The 14,901-nt window shown below is 30.2% G+C and overlaps 1 protein-coding gene across 2 annotated transcripts in view; it reads right to left on the bottom strand.

Moving 5' to 3' along the window:
* The window catches only part of LOC142321639 (ATP-dependent RNA helicase DHX30-like), a 119,367-nt gene that overhangs the window by 89,814 nt on the left and 14,652 nt on the right, over positions 1 to 14,901 (bottom strand). For both annotated transcript variants that reach the window (XM_075359897.1, XM_075359896.1), the window contains exon 3: positions 4,344 to 4,555. In XM_075359897.1, the coding sequence (XP_075216012.1) occupies positions 4,344 to 4,555 (212 nt within the window). The remainder of the gene's footprint in view (positions 1 to 4,343; positions 4,556 to 14,901) is intronic.

The raw sequence follows: 14,901 nt of genomic DNA, 5'->3' as shown, positions 1-14,901 counted from the left end.
TGACGTACAATAACTTTGTTAAATGGGTAATAAACACATAAAACTTTAAAAAAGACTTATAGAGAATTTAATTTGAACAAAATGGTGTAAGATAGGTAGAATAAAACAAAGAAATGTTAGAAACATATAAAAATTTTATTTAGAAATAATTTTATAATTTATAATAAATAAAAACAGGGAACCCTCCATTTTCTACACACTGGCTTCTGTACTGCTTTTGTTGCTCTTTTTATATAATCAGGGCTGTTCTTAATATGCTCTGTTGCATTCATAATATGGACAATTAATTCCTCACAAAAATAAAAATATATTCCTCACAAGAATATATTTTTATTTTTGTTTTGTATGCAATATTTTCAATCCATTCCCAGACAAAAAAATCTAAAGGTGTTAGATCAGGAAATCTTGGTGACCATGAATGTGAACTCCATGACTGATCCATTTCTCAGGGAAATTATTGATTTAAATGAGTGATTTAAATGAGTTAATTTTAAAATTTAATAATTATTACATTTATTTATTAGATATTTATAATTTTTTTACTTTTCAGTGCATTTTTATATATGTAATATATATTTTTTTGTTTAAAATTCTCAATTTGATTTAATTCTTATTTACTTTTTAGAGGGGTTTTCTATGTTGTTTCCTTTTTTTATTAATTTTAATATTAATATTAATTAAATAGAAGCTTTTTAAAAAATAATTTTTTACATGTAATAAAATATATTTTTGTAATCTTTTTTTTTGTATTTTTTACTTTTTACTCTTAATTAACAATAAACTTTTTACATCCAAAAAAATATTCTTAATATTTATATCTGAATATTATAGTTTGTTCAAGTTTGTTTGTTTATTAAGACTAAAAGTAAAAATATTTATTTTTACACATCGAAGTTACATACGTGAATCAAATTTCATTGATTTTCATACGATAGTTCATGAGAAATAAAACTTTTCAGCAACATGCATGAATTTAGCGCATATCCAAATTCTAACACTGTAGTATTGCATTGTCATCGAAGTTACATACGTGTACCAAATTTCATTGATTTTCATACGATAGATCAAAAGATATAGCAGTTGCAAGATTTGATTATAACTAAAGCAAGTTAAATAAAAGCTTATAAAAAAAATGGTGTAAATAAAACATGGGTATGATATCTGTATCCAAAATATCAGCGGGATAAAATTTGAATTTTGAAAATTACTAATTTTAGTAAGTTCAAATAATAAAAATAAATTAAATTAAAAATTTAACCTAATGTAGTTAAAATTTATTGTAAAAGTTAAATTTAAATTTTAAAAATTAAAAAAGTTTTACTGTTTAATTATATTTTTATTTTTTTTGAATTGATCATGTTTAATAATCATTACACTATTTCAAAAGGTACCGTGTCAAAAATTGTTGAATGATTTGAGGATACAGGAAGCATTAATAATGGGGGGAAAACCAGGGAGGCCTAAATCTGCAAAAAATAATAGAAATCGTTAGAGATTATGGAAGAATTTATTGAGAATTCTCATTCCTAGTCTCAAACAGTAGCATGAGAGAACATAGCATTAGCCAAAGTTCAGGAATCAAACATTAAAAAGTGAAAATTTCAAACCCTTCAAAATTCATCTGGTGCAAGAACTTAATGAAGATAATTACAATTGAAGACTTGAGTTCTGGGAAATTATATTTGTTCAGATCCTAATTTATTAAACAATGTAGGTTTTAGTGATGAGGCCACATTTTTTTTAAATGGCAGTGTAAATTGCCATAATTGTCAATACTGGACTGATATTAATGCACACTGTATTATGAGACACATGCACAGTATCTCATAAAAGTAAACATGTGGGCAGGTATTGGTGGATGATCAATAGGGCCTGTATTTATTGATGTACATTTAAATGCAGTGAAATTTGAAGTTTTGCTTCTTGACCATATCATTCCAAACATTCAAAATGATGTTGGCCCCAACTTCCAAAACATTTGATTTCAACAAGATGCCCTGCCTCATTTTGGTCTTCAGGTTCATGAAATTTTAAATGCATTTTTCGTGGAAGCTGGATTGGCTGAAGGGATCAAATAGGAGTGATCTTGGCTCGCAAGATCACCATACTAGTCACCATTGGACTACTTCCTATGAGATCACTTAAAAAAGTATTGTTTATCATAATAACTCCAAGATATTGATTATTTATAAAAGAGAATTCAAGAATCAGCATAAATATCACTAGGAAATCATTGAATAGTATTATCCTTTTACACACTGTCAAACAACAGTAGAACATTTTCAAAATTTATTAAAATGAAATGTAAGAAGAATAAGTAAACGTTATGCGTAACAAATAATTTTTTTTTTAAATAGATTTATTCAAAAACATTTGTAAATTTATTTATTTGTGATAAAATTTACTTAAATTATCAATGTAAGTTTTTTTTTCAAAGTTCAAACTTTATTCTGCCACCATTTTGGATACAGATGTCATACCAACTTTTTATTTATAGAGACCTTTAAAATAATGTATCACACAAAGAGTGTTAACCATTTAAAATATTTGAGTTACAACCCTTGGGCCTCTCCACAAGAAGGGATTCAAATTCTATTTCTTGTCTAAAGGTAAAGCAGTTGATCACTACCTTATCATGAATGTTACAATATCTGGAACAGTTTTAAAGTTGTTTAGTGGTTTCCCTCTTATGAATTATGAGACCTTACCGATGGTGAGGGGCTTGAGAGCTTAGTGATATAAAGTTCATGTAAACATATCCTAAAATGCTGTGCCACGCTTTTATTTAACTAAATATTTTCATTACTTTTAATTTTAAAATTTAATAATTATTACATTTATTTATTGGTTATTTATTAGATATTTATATATAATTTATTTTTTACTTTTCAGTGCATTTTTATATTTGTTAATATATTATATTTTTTTGTTTAAAATTATCAATTTGATTTAATTCTTATTTTTTACTTTTTAGAGGATTTTTCTAATTTGTTTCCTTTTTTTATTAATTTAATATTAATATTAGTTAAATAAAAGCTTTTTTAAAAAAATAATTTTTTATATGTAATCAAATATATTTTTGTAATTTTTTTTTTATTTTTTTATTTTTTTTTTGTCTTAAAGAGACCTTTAAAATGATGTATCTATCACACAAATAGTATTACTATTTCAAATACTTCGAGTTACAAACCCTGGGCCACCTCCCCTCCAAGAAGGGGTTGAATTCTCAACAAAAGGTAGAATAGTTGACTGATACCTTATCCTGAAAGTTACAATATTTTATCTGGAACACTTTTAAAGTTGTTGAGGGATTCCAATACATTTGACTTGCACACATGCACATGTATATATTTAATATATATTTCATTTGTGTATATATATATTTAATTTCAAATTATTACTGACTTTTTTATGGTTATGATACAATGTTGAGATTTTACTGAGATTTTCTAAAATAATAAACGTAGTATGTACGGAGTGTTTTTTGAGCATATTTATTTTGGGATATGAAATCTATCTTCAAGTATAAATTGTAAATTAAAGCCAAATAAAATTACCTGCTTAACTAACAGTTATTTTTATTAAATTTAGCCTAATTGATATTATTTCACATATTTTTCTTAGATTGGAAGTTTTTGTATAGTTATTTTAATTTTTTAGAACATAGTTCTTAGTTTTTTGTTATCAGATATATTTTATAATTAAAATATATTAAATTCTAATCATAAACCTGTAGAATGTTGATTTTTATTATATAAATTTTTATTATTTACAGTCATACATAAAAATCATTTATCAAAATAAATGATTTATAAAAATGATTATAAACTAATTACAAACAAAATTATGTAAAAATATTAATTTATTATAAATTTTGTTTTAATCTTTTTAACATTTAATTATCACCATTCATACATGAATTATTCTTTAATTTAGGATTTTAATAGTTTATTAGTTATATTTAATAATGTAAAAAAGTAGAATGTTAAGATACCAAAATGAATTACACATGTAGAATTTGTCTGGTTGACTGGGTTTCTCATCCAATATTCTATTTACCCAATTTTATTTTTCATAGAGAAGGAATTTTTTTTTAAATTGTCCCTCATAGAAAAATAAAAATATTACTGAATGTGATTAACTTAAGTACTGAATTATAAATCTGAAAGTTCTAATGAAACAGGAACGGTTGTTGTCTACCAATATGTGACTCCTGCAAGCTACATGCATTGATAAAATTTTCTTCCATACTCCATCTTTTAATAATTATTTTGAAATTTTTTTAATTTTTATTAAATTTAAAAAAGTGATTTTACAGTAATTAATTTATAAATCAAACATACCATTATAAAATGGCAGTTGCTCTATCAAATGAGTTGAAGGTAGATGTTCAATATCTGTTTTTTTACATTCCGCAGGTTTTCGAGGCAATTCATGATTGTTTTTACCATTTAATAGATCACTAAAGTAATTATGTTTTATGTACATAATTAGATTTTCAACAGCTTCTCTTTCAGCCAATTCTTTAAAAATGTTTTTTCTACAACTGGATATGCTAAAACAAACAAAAATGATTTTTTTTTTATTTCATCGTGAAGTACAGAGATCAGCCTGCAACTTTGAATGATCTTATATTAATTATTTTAATATAAACAAATATATGATAGTTACACAACCTTTAATAATGCTCACTGAAATAAAAACAACAGAACTACAGCAAAATAATGTGAGTTTTTTTTTAGAAAAACTTACAATTTACAAAATATAAACACAAATTTCTAATAATGTGAATTCTTTACACAAAACTTACAATTTAAAAATATAAAATTAAAAAAATTACAATTTACAAAATATGAATACAAATTTCTACTTAAATAAAAAAAACAAAAAAGCATCACTATTAGCAATTAAACAAATGAAACATAAATCACCTTGGTGTAGCAAGTTGCCTACTGCCAAGTTGGCAAATAAACCATAACTACAATACAACTTAATTCACAAAAATAAAACCTAAAGTAGAAAAAATCTTTCAGCACAGCGGAAGACGAAGGTAGATTTCACAAATAAGATTTCTTACAATTCCAGCAACATTTTGGTCATCCTTTGCCATAAGGGTTGGTCATATCAAAAATTTTTTTAAACAAAAGTAATGTTTTGAGGACTAACGACCACATTAAACTGATTCGATACTCTGCTTATTAAGGTAGGTATGATTTTTTTGTCTTTGAAACCCCATTTTTTCCATCCCCTGGGTTAATGGTTGGTGATATCAAAAAACTTTACTCAGATAAGTTTCAGGCCCTTATCCAAAGAATAGTAGGAACTGTAAACGAATTCGATATTTTACTTAATAAGAAAGTTAAAGCGATATTTTGTTTTTTCAAAAAAGCCCCATTTTCATCCCCATGGTCTGATTTTGCCCATTAACGAGCTTGACTGAGATTTTGGGTCGTTATAGATTATGTATTAATTTGAAAATGATTGGTGCAAAATTAGAGCAGTTATCATGTTCACTAGGAAGTGAAATACACGAGGGCTGTAAATAAAGTAACGAGACACTGGTTCAGAAAAACTTTTTATTTACAATCCAATTATACATGGACTCTATCATCTTTGAAATAGTTCTCTTGGGAAGCCACGCAATGCTTCAAATACTTTTCTCACTCTTCATAGCAATGTTAGAACTCAGAAATCGGAATATCCTTCAGATGGTCGGTTACATTTTTTTTCTATTGTTTTCTACTGTTTCAAAATTATGTCCTTTGGTATATGTTTTTAAAGTTGGTAACAGAAAAAATTTGTAGGGACTCAAGTCAGGTGAATAAGGTGGTTGAGAAACTACAGAAATGATTTTTCTTTGCCAAAAACTCATTAATTGAGAGTGCAGTGTGAAAAGGTGCATTGTTATGATGCAGTATCCAGTTGTCTGATGGCTGGTCTCACATGGGCAACTCTATTCCGTAGTCTTTCAAGAATTTCTCGGTGAACATATTGATTTACAGTCTGTCCTGTAAGCAAAACCTTCTTATGAACAATGGCATTATTACTGAAAAAACAAATTAGCTTGGTTTTGATTTTTGATTTGCCCATTTTTGCTTTTTTGGAACGTGGTAATTTTGAAGTGTGCCACTTCTTGCTCAGTCATTTTGTTTCTGGGTCGTACTCAAATACGAGTATCAAAGATGCATCACCAGTAATACCATTTTTTAGAAAATCAGGATCAGATTCAATTTGCCTAGAAGATCACCGCACACTTCCACCCTGTTGTTTTCTGTTCAACAGTGAGGTTTCTTGGGACCAATTTTTCACAAACTTTTATCATGTCCAATTCGTCTGTTAAAATTTGATGAACTGTGGTATGGTTCAAATTCAGTTGTTCTGCAATCACTCTGACAGTTAATTGCCAGTCGTACCATATCAAGTCTCTGATTCGCTCAACAATGTCACTTTTTGACATTACCAGTCTTCCAGAGCATGGATCATTCACAACTGATTCCTGGCCATCTGAAAATGCTTTAATGGGGGCTCATGACAGATCATCATCTCCATATGCCCTTTTCAATTTTGAAAAAGTTTCTGTAGCATTCTCACCGAGTTTAACACAAAATCTGATTGGACAACGTTGCTGATAATTAGTAACAGTCTTTTTGGTATTGCACAACAAAAACTCATTTCATGAGAAGTTTGTTTACATTTCATGTGGCAACAATAGACTAAAAATATTAATTCCTAATATAAATCAGCTGTTCATATAACCACATGTTTACTAGTAACTTTACAGTGTTGCCACTTAGGCTGCCAAAAAAACTAGTCTCATTATTTTATTTACAGACCTTGTATGTGTAGTTCAAAGTTTATATAAACTTTGAACTGACGGTGGTTTTGGGGACTAGGGGATGTGAAACACGAAGTTGTCAAAATTTTCCAGAAAACAAATCATGGTACCCATTACAATAGGTAGCTTATATATGAAATCTACCTAAAACACATGTATCAAAATGAATCATCCGTTTTCAAAACCATACATCTCTGCAACCACACTTAATTAGTGAATGAAATTTCACCATTTGAAAGTGCACTTCTTTCAAATACTGAGTACCAGATTGTAATATTAACACTCAAGAGTAGGATTAACCTCAGTCATAAACAACATGGTGTCTATGTAACAGAAGGCATTTTGTGTCTATTATCTACAAAGACAAAGTCTGTAATAACAATTCAATCAATATGTGTTTCAACAGCATTTCAGGAATGAGCCATCAGCTAAAAACATTCCTTGCTAATATAAATAATTTGAAGAAATGGAATGTCTATGTAAAGGGAAGAGTTCCAGGGAAACCACGCACACTTCAGAGAAATATGTACAATGAAGCTCAAAAAAGTACATTCATTGCACTAGCCAAGAACTTGTGATCCCTCATATGAATGTTTGACATAAGAAGATGCTTGCATTTCTGGTCATAAAGATTACAACTGGTATAAGCTCTTCATGTAATTGACAAAATAAAATGAAAAGATTTGTGTGATATGCTCAAATTTGATATGGAAAACTTTTTTGCTGTAATTGCAAAAAAAAAATTAATTTTTAGCGATGAAGCTACCTGTAAAACAGGTAAGAGATTGTATAGCAGGAGCAATAATCACCAAGATTAATGGTTTTTCATTAACAAAAATTTATGGCCATTTTTTTAAGGAAACACAATAACAAGGGTTCTTATCTTGAGATGCTTTTTCCAAAACTAAATGAAGACTGAAAATTCGTTTTTTTTAGCAAGATGGGGTTCTGCAACACTGACACAACCAAGTTTGGCAAAGTTTTTATAAATGAAACATTCCCTTAACACAGGATACGGCATATGGGAACCCAAAACCTAGCATTAAATTCTTGGGCCCCAAGATCCCCAGATATTATACCTTGTGACTTTTCCTTTTTGGGGATAAGTGAAACAAAATATTTAAGTTTAACCATTACCTGTTGATTTGATGAGCTGGAAACCAGGATCACAGCTGCACTAACTTCTGTAAGAGAAGTCTGTCAACAACTCATGGTTAAAGAATTCAGCTATCATCTTTATGTTATCCATGCAGCAGATGGAGGGCATAAACAGTGTTCGACTTAAAAGTAACTCCATCACTGAGTAGTTATACTAAATGCATATTTTTGTTAAAATACATATATTGTTGTGAGATGGGTAAAATAATATGGAAGGTGTTGGTACAACTGGAGCTGGAGTGAGGAGAACCGCTTATTGCTTCCACATTTAAGTATTGCCAATCTTTGTCAAAAATTGGCTTTTGAACAAGGTTGCATAATCATTGTGTTGTTATTTGTTAAAATGTGGTTAACTCTTGAAGAATGTGTATTCATAATGAAAACTTACTTAGAGATAAAATCTTGTATTGTGTGTGGAAGAAAATTCACGGATAGATTTGAAAAGGAAGCACCATGAAAAGTGTTATTTAGAAGGTAGTTAAAAAGTTTCATGAAACAGGTTCGGTGTTAGACCAGAAGTGTGTCCGACAACACAGATCAGATTTAACAACACTGGTCATGCAGGACATAAGTGATAATTGCAACATCTCATCATTTATCTTTGTGAAGACTAAGCCAAGAAGAGAACATTTCACTAGGTTCACCCCACACTGCAATGACAAGAATGCTGAAATGTTATCCATACTGAATGCAGGTTTTCCATGAAGTAACTAAAGCTGTTTATGCCAAAAGGTTTACACTATTGTCAATGGTTCAAAGGAATTTTGTTAGAGGCAACATTGACATTTTTGATAAAGTGGTTTTCACATATGAAGCATGGTTTCACATTGGTAGGTATGTTAAATACATTCAGAACTACTGATCCTGAAGTACTGAAAACCTGCACATTTTTTTTTGAATCTCCCCTACACCCACAAAAAAATAGGCATATGGTGTGCAGTTTCAGGTGACGAATAACAGGATGTTTGTTTTTTGAAAAAAAAAATGTGGATGCTGCTGCCTACCAAGAAATTATCCAAAAGTTCATAACCTTACTTCAAGAGGATAAGCATGACTGACTGCTGGTTGCAACAAGACAGTGCCACTTACCATACAGCTTGCTCTACTATGGAAATGCTACAGGATTTTCTTAGTGGAAAAATCATATTTCTAAAGGATTACAGTCACCAAGATCCCCTGATCTGATTAGTCCAGCCTTCCTTCTGAGGGGTTACTTAAAAGAAATTGTTTATAGGAGGAATCCAACACACCCTGCAGGAATTGAAGACAAACATTACCAATACCATCCTGGAAACAGACAGGATACAGCTTACAAGAGTAACCAAGATCATAGTCAAACGTGTTGACAAGTGTGTAGAAGTGAGTAACTTCATTTTCAACACCTTCTGTAAATTATGTGTTTGCCAATAAATTAGTATTTATACAGTAAACTAAGCGATGGGGCCCCTTTTTTTAAGTTGAACATCTATAAGTGATGGGGCCCCTAGAACAACTATAAATTGCTAAGTGAAATTTTAAACATTTTTAAATAGTGTGTATTTTATCTTGTAATTGTACCATTTTTATTAAGAAATATATCTTGTTTGAAATCAGGTCATTATTTTTAATACAACTGTATATTAATATCATTTAAGTCCCAGGTACCTTAAATAAAGTAACTCAAATTACTGTCATTGCAGATGGCACTGGAAATAATAAGAGTACATTGGAAATAATAGTCAAAAAGGAATTAATAATTAACTATTTTGGTGTAACCTTGACAGAGACCCTTAACAAACCAGTTTTAGCTCCCTCTTCTAAATAATTATTTATTGGTAAAGAGCAATAATTAATTGCTAAATCACGAATTCATGCTCTCAAACTGAAACTCCAAAAGTGCAGGTATAAAAACAATAATGAACACAACCAACACTATTTATAGAAATTCAACATATTTAATAAAACCTAATAACAAAATTTCCTTAATTTAATTAAAATAATTCTGATTATCACTACTATTTTCATGATAAAATATTTGAAAACTAAATCTACATTTACTTGAAGACAAGAATAATCTGACTCAAAACACACTTAACACCTAACCTCCAACTCTATGTAATTAAGTAAATAATAATAAATCAAAATTCATGGAAATCCCTATCTACAGTTATCCATATTTACACACATATTAATCAACAAACATTGAAGCTGCATATATATATATTATTCCTGCAAACATAACTCACATAGATTATATAATTATAATAATAAAAATGCAAATATTTAGACCACTTTCCTCTTTATCTACTAATTACACTGTAACAATTAAATCTTGAAATTGTTTCTGTATCTTAAAACTTCCTTACATAAAAATCAAAAGTTCCACCCTTTCCCATTTAAATATTCCAGGACATGACTGATTTCAGATCAATGAATATTCTTTGCTAAAACCAAACATTTCAAACCTCACCTAAAACTGGGCAACTCTAAACAAAGTGAAAAATATCTTCCTTTTAGATAATTTAAAATACTAATCACTTCATTAGCATTCCCTGGTTATACCATCAATTTTGAATAATTTTGCTCTAATTTTCTTTTAGAGTAAGATTATCCATAAGGGATTAGTAGCAAAGCTTTGATAATAATGGTTGTACATCAGCAAAGCTATTAATGTTTCTTAAAAAACCTCAATATTTACATCTTGTGATCAGAAAAAAATTCAAAAAACACAAAATTTATTTATAAAACTAACACAAACCACATCTGTACAACAAAAAATCCTTCCTCATTCCTAAGAGTTGTGGACCAAATTCATATCCTGCTGACAATTACCCGCTATACATCACAATTCTCTGTCATTCAAATCAATGTTCATAGCATTTTTCAAGTCGCTTCTTCAATTTGGTCCAGCCACCTTTTTGGCAGTCTTCCGCATGACCTGCTGTTGCTCTCAATTTTTCCCTGTATGATTAGCTTCTCAAAATTTCACTGAGACTACGAACTATATGGCCAAAAAAACAGAGGATGTGCTGGAAGCATATTGCAGATAAACTCCTCTGTATACCCAACTCATTTATAATAGAGTTGTTCACCTTCTTTTTCATCCATATGATGCGGAACATTCATCTGTAGGCCCACATTTCAAATTCACCAATTCTCCTCCGGTCTTCCACCTTGATGGTTCAGGTCGTCATACATAACTACTGCGAAGACTAGTATCTGAAACAGTCTGTTTTCTATTCTTCATGGCTGCTCTTTCTTTCCAAAAAGCTGTCAACTTCATAAGCACCTTCACCAAGATATTTCAGTTGACAAGCCCCAATCTTTATCTATTGCTGTTCCTAAAATACAAAACATTCACCTTATCAAAAATCACAAAGCACATTACTGACTGAAAGATTCTTAGCTCTAACTACAATCGTAACTTTGATTTTTCTGATGTTAAATTCCTGCCTTAGCGCCTCACTCTCTTGCTGAACTCTGTTGAGGATCTCCTTCATTTCAACTTCAGAGCCTGGAAATGAGATCATATTGTCAGCAGACCTTAAGTTGGTTATATACTGACCTCCTATTTGTACATTGCCATGCCAGTTTTTCAGGCTCTTCCGCATGATATATTCGTTAAAAATTGTTAAATAAGATGGAGACACAATACATTCCTGTCGTACTTCTCTCAACAGATGAAAGGGCTTTGTTGTGTCATTTTCCAGTCTAACCACTGCACTGTTCTTTACACATAGGTTTCGAATGAGGTTAACAAAATGAACAGAAACACAATATCTCCTTCAATATTCACCACATATCTTTACTCCTGACCAAATTGAAGGCCTTGGTGTAATCTAGGAAGCATATTACAAGAGGAGTGTTGAACTCTCTGGCTTTCTCTATCCACTACCTAATATTTAGAATTTGCTCACACTTACTCTTTTCATTGACAAATCCAGCTTGCTCTGCAGGAATTTCTCTGTCCAGATAGTAATGTACACATTCATGGAGTATATACAACAAAATTTTACTCACATGTGAAGTCAGAGAAATAGTTCTACAATTTTCGCAACAATGTGTGGGGCCTTTTTTTATGTAGAGGCATGAACACAGGTTGCCCAATCATCAGACCATTTCCCAGTTGACCATATGCATTTGCAGATCTGGTGCTAATTGTCACCCAATTCATCTGTTGCTTTAACCATTTCCGCTGTGATGCTATCTGGGCCTGGTGACTTGTTACCTCTCAATTTCTTCTTTCTGTACTTCCTCTTTGAGAATTTCTGGTTCTCTTTCAAACACTAAATCTATCTCTGTGAGCTCTGCTTGGTTGTCACAATATAGGTTGTTGAAGTATTCTTTCCATCTTCCTCCAATCTCCCAATAATCGATAAGAAGTTTACTAGCTGTGTCTTCTATAACCTGAGATTTTGGTTTGAAGATGTTCATAAGTTTCCTTATTTCTTTAAACAAGGACTGTGATTAATTATTCCCATGAAACTCCTTTTTTGCAGGTTTCTTGTATGTATGAATTTCTATCACAACACAATCTTTGGATTTCAGCTGACAATCTCTGGTAATGTACTGAGGTCTGAGCATCAGTCGTGCCTTTTACTCTTCTTTGTTCCTCTACAAGTTGGACAGTTTCATTGGACGACTAGTTTCGTTTGCTTCTAGACTGCCATACTTCTTTAGCCATCTCCTCAGTGACTTCCAGGAGTATGTTTTTAGATTCTTTCCATTTCTTAAAAGGTTCTTGTTCACTCACAACATATTTTACACTGAATTTGACTTTCAGTTTCTGAAGGTATTCTGTATTTAAAATTCTGAAAAGGCTAGTCTTCTGTTTTACTCGATTGACAAAGAAATTAGCTCTAAGAAACAGACACAGCAATTGGGCAATTTGCAATAAAACATGCCCTGTGCCAGGGCATGTTTTATTCTTGAATGACATTTTCCATCTTTCTGAAATCAAAGCATAATCAATTTGGTTGTAATATCTGGTCCATGATAAGACCCACCATATATACAGCCTACCAGGATGCTACTGAGAGTGTATACTGATAATTTGGAGTCTCTTCTCTTAACAGAACTGGAGTAATAATTCTCTACAATCATTTCTTTCACCAAGAACTTAGCCACTTTGTAAATACTTGGACATATTTGTACTTTTACCAAAGGAATAGAAAGGGAAAAAAGTGTATTCTCCCTCTCTATCCCCTGTTTAGAATAATAAAATTAAGTTTATCACATAATCCTAAAATCTATATTTACTACCTTCTCTTTTGATTATCTTGTTACAATTACATTCTACTTTAATGGAAATTCACAGGAATCACATAATAATTTTAATTCAGAATAAAAAAAAAATTCTGAAAAAATGTCTTACATCCACAACCAAATCATAACATAGAAACCTTACAATTCTCACTCCTCTTCCCATCCTGAAGTTCCTGGCCGACATGCTATTCTCAACCCATACCTTTATTTTTCTCCAACTTCTTCAAAATATCCCCCCTTCACATAGCCAACATAAGCCAGTTTTGTAATCCTATCTTCAGAACCTGTCCTTAGCCCCCAATTCCTCATCAGAACATCCCTAACCTAAAGCTGTTCTTAAATTCAAATAGTTTTCCACAAAATTTTCTTTTCTCCAATGCAAAACTTTTCAATTTTTCTAATTATTTACAATATGTTGTACATCAGAGTTGTATGGGAAATGGAGAATAACTGTTCTATTAGTTCTTTTCTTTCCAAGTAAATGGCTGTGGAGTTACCCATAAATCCAATTTATACTAGAGTCCCTCACTACCGTAATGCAGTTCACATCATTTAAATTATAATCAAATCCTTTAAAAATTAAGTTGTCCCAGCATGATCTGTTTTCATATTTAACTGTACACTCCATAAATATATTTACTTTATCTGTTTTAACATATTAAGCTCCTCTGAATAGTACTTATTAACATCTGACAAAAGTGAATGTTACTAACAAATTTATTTTAGTTTTTGTAGCTATATTTGTACGTTTTTCAAGAACACCAGACACTATTCTGTCTTACCAAGTATTTCTTCATTTCTTTACCAGCATTTGTTGTTTTTTTCTTTCAAGGTAATGATTCTCAACAACTCAGATTGTTTTAAACCTGATCAGTCAGCGAATAATACAAATCAGTTTTTTTTTTTTCGTATAACATGTACACTAAAAATTAATACATGAAAACAAAATGCTTCATTGTACAGTAATTCAATAACACAAGTGATAAAAAAATACCAGTACATTAATTATAAAATTATATGTGTTCTAAACTGAACAATATTTGACATATACACACCAAGAAGATTCAAGGGATGAAATCACATTGACAGCAAGACACAATCAACTTCTGCAATATTTGTAAAACTGATTTTACTTACAAATGGAAACTGAATTAAATATTACTTCCACTTTTAATGAATTATTAACAGTTTTAAAAATAAAATATTTATGGAAAAATTACAGATAAATAAACTGTTCCAAACTATTTACAAGATAACCAACCTTACTAAACTATAGTAGTCCCCACGAAGAAAAGTTGCATAGTCAAATATGTATCAGATATAGGGAAGTTATAACATGTATATAAAAAGTACAGATATAAAGTATATGAATCAAATCATTTAATATTAACTAAAATCATTCTTCTTTAGAAGAATATTTTAGGAAAGCTTTAGTCTTTAGTTCAAAATTTTCAAGCTCTGGGCTTACAATTTTTCAACCATTTTATACAATTTTATATCATGCTGCTTGCAATCAATAAAAAAACCAGTTGTGGTATTGAACAAAAACATCTTCAAATCGAATATTAATGAGATAAAGAAATAACTTTTATAGTATACTCGATATTTCAAAAAGCCACTTCTCAAGTTTATATATATAAATATGAAGTAATATAATATTTTTT

This window comes from Lycorma delicatula, chromosome 3, assembly GCF_047948215.1.
Source record: "Lycorma delicatula isolate Av1 chromosome 3, ASM4794821v1, whole genome shotgun sequence".
Classification (NCBI taxonomy): Eukaryota; Metazoa; Arthropoda; class Insecta; order Hemiptera; family Fulgoridae; genus Lycorma; species Lycorma delicatula.
The sequence above is the reverse complement of the archived record's forward strand: the minus strand, read 5'-3'. Positions and strand labels throughout refer to the sequence as shown.